This window comes from Callospermophilus lateralis, chromosome 5 (genome assembly GCF_048772815.1).
Source record: "Callospermophilus lateralis isolate mCalLat2 chromosome 5, mCalLat2.hap1, whole genome shotgun sequence".
Lineage (NCBI taxonomy): Eukaryota > Metazoa > Chordata > Mammalia > Rodentia > Sciuridae > Callospermophilus > Callospermophilus lateralis.
The window spans coordinates 74,607,750-74,622,518 of record NC_135309.1 but is presented as its reverse complement, the minus strand read 5'-3'; the positions used below and the strand labels follow the sequence as shown (position 1 = coordinate 74,622,518).

The 14,769-nt window shown below is 42.2% G+C and overlaps 1 protein-coding gene across 2 annotated transcripts in view; it reads left to right on the top strand.

Annotated features, from left to right (window-relative positions):
• Kdm3b (lysine demethylase 3B) overlaps positions 1-11,864 on the top strand; it is a 77,852-nt gene extending 65,988 nt beyond the window's left edge. For both annotated transcript variants that reach the window (XM_076856891.1, XM_076856890.1), the window contains 5 exons: positions 250-369; positions 2,642-2,781; positions 4,499-4,675; positions 6,597-6,731; positions 10,457-11,864. In XM_076856891.1, the coding sequence (XP_076713006.1) occupies positions 250-369; positions 2,642-2,781; positions 4,499-4,675; positions 6,597-6,731; positions 10,457-10,537 (653 nt within the window). In that variant the 3' untranslated portion in view covers positions 10,538-11,864. The remainder of the gene's footprint in view (positions 1-249; positions 370-2,641; positions 2,782-4,498; positions 4,676-6,596; positions 6,732-10,456) is intronic.
• The last annotated feature ends 2,905 nt before the right edge of the window (positions 11,865-14,769 follow it).

Sequence of the window (14,769 nt, the reverse complement as noted above, 5' to 3'; positions counted from 1 at the left end):
GTTTGTTTGCTTGCTTGCTTGCTTATGGTGCTGGGTATCAAATCCAGGGAATCATGCTTGCTAGAAAAGTGCTCTACCACTGAACTACACTCCTAGCCCCTGGGATTTCTTGATAAATGGAACAGACATACTTCACTCTCCAGTGGTACTCATTTGAGAATGTCCTTGAGTATATTTTCAGTTTTAGGCTCTCTGTGGATTCTTCAGAATATTTCCCCTTCACCTTGCATATTTTCCTTAACCCTTTAGGCTTGATAACTGCAGAAGATAGAAGAGTTGGCACAACAAATCTTCACTTAGATGTGTCTGATGCCGTTAATGTGATGGTGTATGTTGGGATCCCCATCGGGGAGGGTGCTCATGATGAAGGTATGTTTTCTAGAAAAACTGCTTTAGGTGATGAGACTTGGCCTCCGGGTAGAACTGAGTGTTTTCCTCCTTAGTCAGGAACAGTGGCTTTTTTTTTTTTTTTCTCTTTTTTTCTCTTTATTTCCCCAGTGACTTTTTCTTAAGTTTCTACTAGGCCTGATACGTAGTAGGTGCCTAGTGAATGTTGCCAGAGAAAGAGAAGTTCTAGCAGAGAAGAGTGCTACTTATGTATCTTTGACCAAGGGGTAGCTTCACATGAGGAATGAAGAAAGGACAAACCCATCTACTTGGCCCATCCGCCAGATCAGCTCTGGAGTGACAGATGTTAAAGTGGGGGTCACCTGAAGCATAAGGACGTGGGGATATAGCTTAGTTGGTAGAGTGCTTGCCTTGCATGCACAAAATCCTGGATTCAATCCCCAGCATCACAAAAAAAAGAAAAAAAAGAAAAAGTGAAGCATAAAAGTGATATTTTGCTGTACCTCTTTTGCAATATTTTATGCTGCCTAAATGTTTATCTCAAGACACTAAGAAGGGTGTGATCCCCATTGTATTTAAGGGCCAGTTGGGTAATCTTGGATATCAGCTCAAATCTCAGTGTTAAAATTAATGTGTGTGCCTGGGCATGGTGGCTCATGTCTGTAATCCCAGTGGCTCTAGAGGCTGAGGCAGGAGAATTCCAAGTTCAAGACCAGCCCCAGCAACTTAGTGAGTCCCTGTCTCAAATAAAAAATAAAGGGGGTGGTGGTAGTGGTGATGTGACTCAATGGTTAAACACCATCGGGTTCAATCCTTCGCCAAAAAATAAAACAAAATAAGAGTTCCTTGTGGAAGTTTCAGAAAAATGAGAACAGTTTGAAAAATAACTTGAAATGTCAAGGTTTGGGAATAATCAGTATTATTACTTTGGCATTTCTTATTCTGTTGTTGGATTTGATGCTACACACCTGTAGGCCTTTCCATAATTTTGTGGTTTCTTGTGGATTATAATAGACAGGTATTAGAAGCTAACCTTCTTAATTTGCCAGAGAAGCTTTATGCTTTGTGGACTTAAATCAGCAAAATCCTAGAGTTTCAAGTGGTCTTGCAAAAATGTATAGAATCCCCCTACTTTCAGTAGGAAATAACCCACAAGTTAAACATAAGAAACAGCTATTCATTTTGAGCAAGAAACATTTTTTAAAGAAACTACCACAGGGGCTGGGGAGATAGCTCAGTGGTAGAGCACTTGCTTAGCATATGCAAGTCCCTAGGTTCAATCCCCAGCACCAGAAAAAATAAAAATAAACAAAAAATGTCTACAATTTTTTTTTTTTTTTTTTTTTTTTTTTTTTTTTGGTGCTGGGGATTGAACCCAGGCCTTGTGCATGCGAGGTAGGCACTCTACCAACTGAGCTACATCCCCAGCCCTACAAATATTTTTTTAAAAAGAAAATACCACAGGCTGGGTATGTCACTCAGCTGGAGAACATTTGCCTAGTGTACATGAGACTCTGAGTATGATTCCCCAGGATTGCAGAAGAAGAAACTAGATTACCAAAAATATTGAGTTTCTGTTAAGTAAAGAAGGTTTAGAGTTATTCTTCCCTGTGTGTAGGAAGCTTAGACTAATACAAATTTTGCTATTTCTTTTTGGTGGAGGAAGGGGATACTGGGGATTAAGCCCAGGGATGCTTTACCACTGGGCTACATTCCAAGTCCAATCTCTCTGTCTTTCTGTTTTTGGTGCTGGGGATTGAACCCAGGGGCACTTTACCACTGAACTACATTCCCAGTTCTGTTTGTTTGTTTGTTTGTTTGTTTTGGTACCAGGGATTCGACCCAGGGGTGCTTAAACACTGAACCACATCCCTACCCCTTCTTTGTATTTTCTTTAGAGACAGGGTCTCACTTTAGAGTTGCTTAGGGCCTCGCTAAATTGCTGAGGCTGGCTTTGAACTTTTGATCCTCCTGCCTCAGCCTCCCGAGCTGTTGGGATTATAGGCATTGTACAGGCATGTGCCACTGTGTCCGATTTAATTTTTTATTTTTGAGATAGTGTTTTGCTAAATTGCTGAGACTGGCCTTACATTTGAGATCCTCCTGAGTCGACCTTCAGAGTTACTGGAATTATAGGCATGTGTCACTGTGCCCAGCTCATGAGTTTTTATTTTTGCTATATAACTCCAGAGAAATGGAGAAAAGACCAAACTTGTTTGATTTGGACATTGTATTTCACTCAGAAATACTGAAATAACTAGTTACATTGAAATTGTCATTTTGTTCGTTTCAGAGGTACTCAAGACAATTGATGAGGGGGATGCTGATGAGGTGACGAAGCAAAGGATCCATGATGGAAAAGAGAAGCCAGGCGCATTATGGCACATCTATGCAGCCAAGGATGCAGAGAAGATCCGGGAGCTGCTTCGAAAGGTATCCTCTTGGTGAAATGTGCTCCCAACTCTCAAATTAAGAGTCTAGATGGGCTGCAGATATAACTCAGTTGGTAGAGTGCTTGCCTTGCATGCAGAGGCCTTCGGTTTGATCCCCAGCACCAAAAAAACAAATAAACTAAAAAGAGTGTAGAGACTGAGACAACCTGTCCAAGATTTTTCATGTAGAGTCCCAAGGTATTAAAGACCTAGTGGCCATGTATGTCTTATCAGAATACCCAGAAAATCTGAGTCAGACTTCAAGCATATTGAATAGAGTAAACCAGAAACTTTGGGCTTTGCCAGAAACACTAATGTAATAAGTTGGATTTATCCTGTTACTGATTTTTATGTATGACAGCACAATGATGCATATCTGTAATCCCAGCTACTTGGGAGGCTGAGACAGGAGGATGGCAAGTTCAAGGCCAGGCTGGGCAATTTAGCCAGACCTTGTCTCAAAAAAAAAGGGAAGGAAGAAAGAATGAATGAATGAGGGTGGTGATAAAGCACAGCACTAGAGTATTGTTTAGTGTGCACAAGGCCCTGAGTTCAATTCCTGGTGTCAACAACAACAACAATTTACAGTAGTTTCCCCTTATCCAAAGGGAAAACATTCAAAGACCCTCACTTGAAACCACAAATAGTACCAGACCCTTTATATATTTTCGTTTTTGCCTATACATACATACGTGTGATAAAGTTTAATTTACAAACAAGGCACAATAAGAGATTAACAATAAGTCATCATAAAATAAAACAGTATAACAACGTACTATATTTAATTTTTTAATTTTGAGATAGGCTCTCTCTAAGTTACTGAGGCTGGCTGGTAACTTGGGATCCTCCAGTCTTGGCTTCCCAGGTAGCTGGGATTACAGGCATGTAACACCACACCTGGCATCTAATTGTACTTTACCTTTTCACTTTATGGCTTCTCTGCCATATCAGAATTGCAGCATCACTGCTTTTGAACTTTGGGTGATTATTAGGTAAAATAAATAAAATAAGGGTATGTGAACACAAGCATGGTGATACTGTGATAGATAGTTCCTTTGATAACAGAAAGCTAGAGGGTGATTAATGGGCAGTAGTATAGACAGCCAACATTCATACTCTGGACAAAGTGATGATTCATGTTCAAGGTGGCATGGAGCTGTGGATTTCATCACACAGTACTCATAACAGAACACCATTTAAAACTTATTAATTATTTCTGGATTCATTGATTAATTGATTGATTGGTACTAGGACTTAGATTCAGGGGCACTTGACTACCAGCCCTGTTTTATTTTTTTTAGAGACAGGTTCTCACTGACTTGCTTAGGACCTTACTTTTGCTGAAACTAGCTTTGAACTTGAGATCCTCCTGCCTCAGCTTCCAGAGCCACTGAGATTACAGGTGTACACCACTGTACCCAGCTATTTCTGGAATTTTTCATTTAATATTTTTATACCATGACTGATTGTGGATAGCTAGAATCACAGAAAATAAAACTATGACTAAGTGACTAATTTTTAAAGAGAGAGAGAGAAGAGACAGAGAATATTTAAAAATATTTTTCAGTTTTTGGTGGCCACAACATCTTTATTTTTATGTGGTACTGAACCCAGCGCCCCACGCATGCCAGGCGAGCGCGTTACCACTTGAGCCACATCCCCAGCCCCAATAAGTGACTATTAATCGTTCTGTTTTTGCATTTTGATCATGGCTTCAGGTTGGAGAAGAACAAGGCCAAGAGAATCCCCCCGATCATGACCCAATTCATGACCAAAGTTGGTACCTGGACCAGACTCTCCGTAAGCGTCTCTATGAGGAATATGGTGTGCAAGGCTGGGCCATTGTGCAGTTCCTGGGTGATGCTGTCTTCATACCTGCAGGAGCCCCACACCAGGTATTTTCTAAATTGGGGTTGGGCTCTACAGCTCCATGGGCTTCTTTATGTCTGCTTCTCTTTCTAATCTGGCAAGAGAGATAAATGGCAGAATTCGACTGATTGCTTCACCATACCACAACTTACTATTTTGCTTTTTAATTTACTTCCTTATAATTTTATTTATTTTCATAAGTATGTGAACATAAGCACAGTGATACTGTGATAGTTCCTCTGATAACAGAGAGCTAGTGGGTGATTAATGGGCAGTAGTATAGACAGCCAACATTTATTCTTTCTTTCAAAAGGATTGAATTTTGGAAGTAAGATTAGAAAATATATGGTCCTCTTGTGTCCAAAGGTATATATGCAATTGGCTTGATTAGTATTTTTATGCCTGTTGATGTTAGTTAATTTGCATCCTTAGGTATTAATTTTTGAAAGCATATGCCCACAAAAAGATTTGTATGCCTATATTCACAGAAGTTTTATTCAGAGTTGTCAAAATTGGAAATTACCCTAATATTCATCAGTAGGTAAATGTACCTTATCAATATGGTAAAATGCCACCCAGGAGTGTACAGGAACAGATTACAACAGATCCGTTCCATTATATTGGTCACAGACTAATCTTATTATGAGAGTGCTACACACACAAAGGTATGAAGGCTGTGACTACCAGAAGGTTGGGATTATTTTAGAGGTTGACTGCTACAGGTATTTTTAAGAGGCAAATACCTAGTGGGTAGTAGGGAATGCAATATAGGGTATCTGGAGTAGGGCAGATAAGTGAGGCTTGGAAGAAAGGTCACTGTTAGATTATGATGAGAAATTTGACTTTATGTGGCAGAAATAAAACCAGCATTATTGCCAGGCATAGTGGTGCATGCCTGGTAATCCCAGCTACTCAGGAGGTTAAGGCAAAAGGATTGAAAGTTTTAAGCCAGCCTGAGAAACTTAGCTAGATCCTGTCTCAAAATAAATAACTCAAAAAATAAAGGACTGAGGATGTAGCTTAGTGGTTCAGCACTTGCCTCACATTTGTGAGGCCCTGGATTTTATTCTCAGTATTGGGGGGAGAGGTTAAGACTTGCATTGTCCAAAATTAATTGTAAAGGAACTCATCTGCAACAATGAGATTGTAGATAATGTAGGATTAATCTCTTTCAAATGGACTGAATTTTGGAAGTAAGATTAGAAAATACGTGGTCCTCTTGTGTCCAAAGATATGTATGCAATTGGCTTGATTAGTATTTTTATGCCTGTTGATGAATAGCAAATTGTATTGTCAACATACTTTTTAATATGCTCTGAGCAGCTCATAAATAAGATTCTTTGTAATTTTAAGTCTTATTTCAAATTTTTCTGACTTTTTCTCCCCCCGACCCCTCCACAGTGCTGGGGATTAAACCCAGGGCCTCACACATACTATGCAGGCTCTCTACTACTGAACTGAGTCTCTAGCCCCTTTGTTTTAAAATTTTTGTTTTTGGAAGTAAGGGTCAAACCAAGAGGTTCTTTACCCATAAGGTATATCCCCAGACCTTTTATTTTTTATTTTGAGACAGGTTCTTGTTAAGTTGCCCACACTGGTCTTGAGTAGCTGACCATGTACCACCATCGTACCCAGCAAACATTTTTATTTATAATTTATATGTTTGCACTTACAATGTCTCTGTATTTTTATTATCAAAATGAAGAACTAGATGTGGTGGTCCCAGCTGCTCAGGAGGCTAGGGTCAGAGGGTCACTTGAGCCCAGGAGTTCAAGGCAAGCCTGGGCATCCTAAGAGTCTCCAAAAAAAAAAAAAAAGGCAGAGAATGGATATATTATGTGGATGTTTTGTTTGTTTTTTATTATCATAGACATTTTCCATGAGTTATTGATCTCTAATGTCTGATGTTTTACCTCTGTACTCCCCCACCCCTACCACTGTTCCCAGGTTCACAATCTATACAGTTGCATAAAAGTAGCAGAAGACTTTGTATCTCCAGAACACGTGAAGCACTGTTTCCGCCTGACTCAGGAATTCAGGCATCTCTCCAACACTCATACAAATCATGAGGATAAACTGCAGGTAAATAACTTCTCCTTCACCTCACACTGTCATTTCATCACACGCTCACATAGTTACACAGAAAGCACATTCTCCTCTCTGAGGGTATTCTCTAGTTGTCTGATAGGAGGAAGAATGACACAGGGAATTCCACCTCGACCTATGGAGTCTTCCTTTCAGAAACACCTTATCAGTCCTCAGTTCTCTTCAATTGTGCTCTTAACCTAGTCATCTTTTAACCTAATCATTTCCAGCTGGACATGGTGCCACATGTCTATAATCCCAGTGGCTCGGGAGACTGAGGCAGGAGGATCAAAAGGCCACCCTCAGCAACTTAATGAGATCCTATCTCAATATAAAAAGGGCTGGGGATGAGACTTAGTGGTAAAATGCCCCTGAGTTCAATCCCACTACCTCCCCCATACCCCCGCAAAAAAACCTCATTTCCAGCATGACAGCCCCTGTTTCTCTGCCCTTGGAATGTATAATGTTTCTTTGTTTTTTATGTGATGCTGAGGATCAAACCCAATGCTTTACACATGGTAGGCAAGCACTCTACCACTAAACCACAACCCAGCCCAGGTATAGTGTTTTGAACGTTAGTAACTGACTTAGACACACCTCCCTGGTCAGCACTAAGGCAGTGTAAAGAAGAGATACAGACCTAAAACTGTTTCTTATAGCAAAGTTCTGTGCAGATTCAAATTTTTTTGCAGTTCCTATCCCTGAGAATTGCATTTGTAGGGGTGAAAATTGTTTTCCCCTTATATAATTGAACTGGATGTTCAGATTAGGATTTTTGTGGTCTTGAAATGGATTGGAATTTTAAGGACAATTTCATTATTAATTCACTTTAGAAACAAAAAGAATAAACAGGATTCTCCATGCAGAAGTTTTAATAGTTTGAATATACACTCTCCCCATCTTTCACTTCTGGCCTTTTCTTCTGTTATGCTTGTTTCATTACTGTCTTCTTTGGTTGATGACAAATCAGGTTGGAAGAAATTTTGTTGTTGTTGTTGTTTAATTGCTGGTAGGTTTAATCACCTTCAACTCTGAGCTTGATCTGCTTTTCATTTTTCAATATTTGAAACACATCAGCTGGGTGATGTACATACCTGTAATCTAGCCATTCAGGAGGCTGAGATAGGAAGACTGCAAATTGGAGGCCAGCCTGGGCAACTTAACAACACCCTGTCTAAAAATAAAACATTAAAAAGGTCTGGGGGTGTAGCTTAGTGGCAGTGTGCTCCTGGGTTCCATCCCCAGTACCAGGGGAAAAAATTCAAGGAACATTTCAACCATTAAATTCTTACACAAAGTATAATCACATTAGTATTATAGATATAATACAAATATTCAAACATACATATTTCAGATATCGCCTCAGTCTCTACTTGTATAACATATCACCTTATCTGTAAGGCCTTTCTTGACCCTGTTGGGCACTATTGTGCCCACTTGTTTGCTTTATTTTTTATATTTTTTATATTGATTTCTGCTTCACCACTCCAGTCCCCTTCTATTGTCTCAGTTTCTTCTGTAGTAGATTTCATCATCTGATATGGTATATACTTTATCTGTTTGTCACTATTCCTTCTCAAATGTAAGTTATTTAAGCTCTGTGAAGGCAGGAATTTTATTGTTTTGTTTGTTTTTGCACATGCTAAGTAATAAGTGCTCTACCACTGAGCTACATTTCCAGCTCTTATTTTTATTTTGAGATAGGGATCTGGCTAAATTGCCCAGGCTAGACACAAATTTGTTATCCTCCAGTCTCAGCCTCCCAAGTAGCTGAGATTACAGGTTTACACCACCACACCTATTTTATTCACTGCTGTCCTTAGCATGATGGCTGGCACATAGTAGGTACTCAGTAAATATTTATCAAAGTAATAAAAAAAAATAATAGAGACTAGCATAAGGGAGATTTGTGTGCCCATTACAAAGTGCCCCTTATGTTTTATGAAATGATATTATATATGTATACAACCTACAACAGTTACATTGTTGAATGTATTCTTCCCCTTTCCATTTCTCCATTTTCCCTCCATAGAGATAACCACAGTCTTGGGGCTAGGGATATAGCTCACTTGGTAGAGTGTTTGCCTCACATGCACAAGGCCCTGGGTTTGATCTCCAACACACCAAAAAAAAAAAAGGAGATAACCACAATCATCATGTCATTCCTTTTTTAAAAACTGTCTTTAAGCTGGGTGCGGTGGTGCACACCTGTAATCCCAGCAACTCGAGGGGCTGAGCCTGGATGGAGGATCACAAGTTCAAAACCAGCCTCAGTAATGGGGAGGCACTTAGCAACTCAGTGTCTCTAAAGAAAATACAAAATAGGTCAAGTGCCCCTGAATTCAATCCCTGGTATCCCGCCCCCCCCCCCCCCAAAAAAAAAAAAAAACTGTCTTTAGCCTGTTTGCTTGCTTGCTTGCTTTTTTTATTTTTGGTACTGGGGATTGAACCCACGGGTGTTTAATCACTGAACAACAGCAAACAACAACACAGCCCTTTTTTATATTTTATTTAGAGACATGGTCTCTCTTGCTGAGTTGCTTAGGGCCTCACTAAGTTGTTGAGGCTGGCTTTGAATTTGAAATCCTCCTGCCTCAGCCTCTGGGATTTCAGGCATGTACTATTGTGCCTGCCTGTTTGCTTTATTTTAATAACTTTTTAATTGTGTCTTCCAACTTCACATGTAACACTTGTTCCTTTTAGACAAATTAAAAAATACATATAGGATTGGGATTTTGACTCATCAGTAGAATGCTCGCCCTAGCACATGGGAGGTGCTGAGTTTGATCCTCAGCACCACATAAAAATAAATAAATAAAATAAAGGTGTTGTCTAACTACAACTAAGAAAAATAGATATAAAGAAGCCAGGCTTGGTGGCGCATGCCTGTATCCCCGTGGCTCAGGAGTCTGAGATAGGAGGGTGATGAGTTCAAAGCCAGCCTCAGCAATGGCAAGGCGCTAAGCAACTCAGTGAGACCCTGTCTCTAAGTAAAATACAAAAAAGGGCTGGGGATGTGGCTCATTGGTTAAGCACCCTAGGTTCAATCCCCAGTACAAAAAAAAAAAAATTCAACATACCAATAGTACAAAACTAAACAGCATTATAACTTATTTCCCCCCTTCCCCTTCCACTGTTCATTGCATCCTTATTAGCTTTAGGACTTTGGCAAGATTCTTTACCTTGGAACCTGTATTTCCTCAGTTTCTTACCTATAAAATGGAGATGATAATAGATATTAATCTACCTCATAGGATTATGGCAAGGATTAAATGAAAATCCATATAAATAACTTAGTAATAGTACTCAGCACATAGATAATGGTGATTGTATAGCCTTTCAAGTAATTGTATCATTCTTTCTTAAATACAGACCTGTAGCTGGGTTTGGTGGCACACACCTATAATCCTGGTGATTTGGGAGACTGAGTTAGGATTACCAGTTGGAGGCTAGCCTCAAAAGACTCTGTCTCAAAATAGAAAGGGCAGAGGATATAACTCAGTGGTATAGCTACAGGGTGTTCAGTCCCTGGTACTGCAAGGAAAATAAATACATGGAGAACTTACATTGTGCACAATTTATAAATCCTGGTGGGGAGTGATTTAGGAAGCATGCAGTCATTTCTTCACCAGTTGGCTTAGAATCAGAGTAGAACTTTACATTTGTGTTTGTGGAACACAAAATGGAGCTGCATTCAACTGACAGTGCTAATTACTCTCCAGGTGAAGAACATCATTTACCATGCAGTGAAAGATGCTGTTGGTACCCTCAAGGCTCATGAATCCAAACTGGCAAGGTCTTAGGCACGGAGAAATTCCAAGCTCCCTTGTGAAGCAGGTCTTTTCACTCAACACTTACAGGGAACCACAGGGTTCTCTGCTGGAGCAGAGGCCCTTCACCTGGAGCCAGTGTGGTCAGTATTACAAACTCTCCAGCCACTCTTTCTACGCTGCCTCAACACTGAAGGTTGACACAGGAAAGTCGCATTGTTCACACACACAGTTTCTGACTCCAAGCCAAGGGTGCCACATCCCCAGCCAGTGGCCTTTTGGGAATCCGGATTGCCTGAACATCGCTAGGCTTTCCTGCATTATTCTCTGACTTGAGATCATGGAATCCAGGAATGTGGGCACACTTTTCTTTTCCTCTTGTGCCTCGTTAAGTGGGGATGTGTTTGGAGGTAGAGGGAATCATGTAACTGGTACAAGTAGGGGTGATTGCTTAAATATGCCTGGTGGAAGCCTGACTGTCTCTGCACATGACCTCTGACATGGCCTGCCCCAGGAGATGGGGTACAGCTATTCCCCACACTCTCCCATGAACACTGGAGTCTTACAGGACCCAGGGAGAACCCACTGCTTTTCCCAGGAGGCTCCAGGATTAGGAAATGTGTGTATTTAGTGAAAAATAGGTTTGTAGTGAAATAGTTACTATTTCATGAAAGTAGATATTTTTAGAATTTTTGAAATACCACAGTTGTTTTCCTGGATTATGAGGAAAGGCACATTACATTTAGTCTTCCTTTCGATAAAACTCTTTGAAGAAATATGATTTTTAGAAATCAGTTGCCCATTATAGCACAAAATTAGCCAAAGCAGAATTTAAAAGAATTGGCTTTTTAGAATTCTTTTAGTTTCTCCCTCTCCCCTCTCAGTCTTATCTTGAGGGAACAGTCATCTGAGAAAGAACTTTGTCATGTCTGAGCTGTGGTGTGTCCCCACATATACACACTGGTGACTCCAGGAACCATTTTCACCTATTACCAGCGTTCCCTTGGGACTCCTCATTTCCAAATGCTAAGGAAAGTTTGATTTCCAACATGAAGGTTTTTGTTTTTTTGGGTTTTTGTCCTGAAATATTTTCAGCAAAACTTTCCAACTCAGTGGAGTTTTTATTAAAAATTTATTTGAAAATGATGGAATTCATTGGCCCATAGGTACATTGGGAAATGTATCTCTTTCCAGCTGTACTGTAGTGCCCTGCAGGCTTGTTTATATGTTCACAATTACTTTTTTTTTTTTTTAATAAAAGTCATTTACTGTAGAATACTTTTAATTTCACTTTCTGTATTTTAATTTTGTCGAAGGGCTGATTGGGATTTCCATGTTCTTATTAAAAATCTAACAAATCTGTTTGGAGTGGACTAAATTCTTCCTGTGGACCAACCCTTTTAAAGTCAAGGCCATATTGAGGGCTGGTTTAGAGGTGGGTTTTCATTTCCAGGTTTTTGTTATTGCGCTGCACCTGATTACTGCTCTTTGCTTCCTGAACTTATTGCCATTTGGGAGAAAGGAAAAGTGCCAGGATGAAGTCAGTGTGGTTTGAGGCTAAAAGGCAAGGAGCCATTTGAGTTAGAGGGTGGATGGAGAGAGGGATTTTCCTAGTTTACGCTCTGTGAACCAGAGGAGTCTTACCTTCCTAGGGCAGAATGTCTGGGGAGAATGGCCCAACTGAGATTTATTTTTGTTTGTTTATTAAACAACAAAGTGGTTTGAGTGGTAATGACAGACTGCATTCCAATTAGTAGAGGCCTTTTAGAGAGGAAGTTGTAAAGAATAACAAGAGGGGTCATTAGAGGCTGCTTCTCTGGAAAGTTTTAGCCTGGGAATGGAATTACCAGGTTGAAAATATATCACAGTTCAAGGATACTAAGTTTGAATAAGACCATAACTCTATTTGAATATAGAACTCAGCATGTCCATTCAGTCTGGATGGGTACAGGTTGATGTTGTAGTCAACAGAAGGATTACACCTCTGACATAAAGGGTAAAGAAATGGCAAAACTTTAAAATGGAACAGGAAAGGAGAGCAATTGGATGGGGGCATTGAAGCTTGGCTGCTTTGGTGAAAATCCGGAGGCAGGCTAGCCTACATTCTGGATATAAATGTCTTCAGAATTAGGACATACACTGCCCTCAGTGCTTACTGATGGGGGTGGAACTGCAGCCCCTGGACTCATCACTGATCTGGGACCCAGGTACTTCTCCCAGCCCCTGTTTGAAATTTAAGGCTCACATCTCCCCAGCCCATGCTCTTTTCCCCTGCAAAGCTTACTGACAACCTGGGAAAACAGATGGCTCAAGCAGGGCCTTTTTGAACTAGAGATTGGTGATTGTGGAGAAGAGGTGGGGTGGACAGGTGTAGTTGTGTCTCTGACTTCAGGAGCTCAGGTGAATGTCTTTACACGGCCTTTAATGGGGAAGGAGCATCCGCTAGTCAGCAGTTGAGGTAAACTGCCTGGGTTCATATCTCAGCAGTGTGACTCAGTGGTTTTGTGACCCTTGGCAATTTATTAAACATTCCTAAACTTTCCATGTCATTATCTTAAAAAATGAAGATAAATATAACTAACTTCTAGGGTGTTTGGAGGATTCAATAAATAGTGCATGTGAAGCTCTCAGGACAGGGCCTGCCTCACAGTAAACACTCAACAAATCATAGTTGTTATTCCTTGTTAGTAAATCTTCAGCCTGATGTGGGCAGGGAAAGGACTTTGTTATCAGGTTGGAGTCAAGAAGGCCTGCAGGAGCGGGGCCAGAGGTCTCAAGGCCCTAGAAAGGTGAACAAGCGGTTAAGAGAGAGGCAGGGCATAGAGGGTGAAGGCGCATGCCCAGCCACAGCAGGTGCTAGAGGGGCGCGCCACCGCTATTGCGGCCTCCCCTTTAAGAGCCGCCACCGCCCACGGTCCACCGCTGCGGCAGGGACCTCCCCTTTAACGGTGGCAGCTCGGAGCTCCGCTGCCCCCGCGGCGGCTGCTGCTGCTACTGCAGCTCCTGCTGCTGCGGCCGCTCGGCCTCAGACAGCTGCATCCTCGACCCGGGCCGGGTCCCCGCCCCACGCAGCGCCCGGCCCAGCCATGGTGTCCTGGATCATCTCTCGCCTGGTGGTGTGAGTGCGGAGGCGGCGGCAGGGCGCGCCCGGGTTGGGGGCTGTGGGGGCCAGTGATGGAGGGCGGGGATATTAAATCCCCGGAATGGACTATCCCGGGGCTTCGTGCAACAGTCACCTAAAGGCACATCGTTTCTGTTTGGGGTCCCCAGAGATGTAAGACCCAGGACTGGAAGGGGACACTAGGGGAGTTAGCAGGCCTGAATTCCCAGGGACCTCACCCACATTATTTTTTCATAACCTTTTTTTATTTTTAATTGCCCTGCTCCTGTGCCCTCCCCCATCCTAGGGGCTAAGCAGCGGCTGATTTGTAAGGGAAGGTGGGCACGTTTCTTTTCCACCTCCAGATCTGGGCTGGAAAAACCCCTCCAACCAGGCCTCCTCTCCCTGGGTGAAGAGGAGAGTAGGACAGAGTGGAGAGCGAGGCAGGGCCTCATCATTCCATAGCTCAGGAGCCATGGCCGTTTCCCTGGGCCTCCCAGAGGGCTCCCGCCCTCCTCCGGCTTTCACTGCCTGGAGACTGAGGATGAGGACACCTGCCCCAAAGGCCCCAGGAAGGAAGACTGGGTGAGGGGAAGCAGAGATGCTTGGAGGACAAAGTGTAGGAGGTAACTGGGAAAGGAGGTGTGTGTTCAGCCTGGGGTTGTGAAAACCACTGCGGGAAGGATGTTTGTAGGCCTTCATTCACCCGCCAGCCACATTGTGAAGCGAGGTCCCTAGCACCTCCCCCAAACTCCAAACGGAACCCACACAACCCCAAATTTTGTCCTTGAGGATTCTACTCCACATCCCATCTGCAAAGGCTGGTTTGGAAATAACCTGCCTCCATCAGGCAACCCCCACAAGTTGTCAGGGAAGCTCCTTGTGGGCCTCAGCCAACCCCTGTCCTAGCTCAGGACCCTGCTCCTCAGCCTCCACCATGGGGACTGACATCCCTGCAGCCCCACCCTATTGGCTTCTCATTCAATGCTGTCATGTATGTGCTTGTTTCCTCTAGACCCATTCCTTTTTCCCATTCCAACCCAGAGGGAATCTACAAGCCTTATTAACTCTCTGTGGCCTTCAGGGTAGCTGCTTCTCTGTGGCCTGGAGGAGCCCCCAAGAGGCATTGCTCTTCTTTCTAACTAACCTGTGTCCTGTCTGTGGC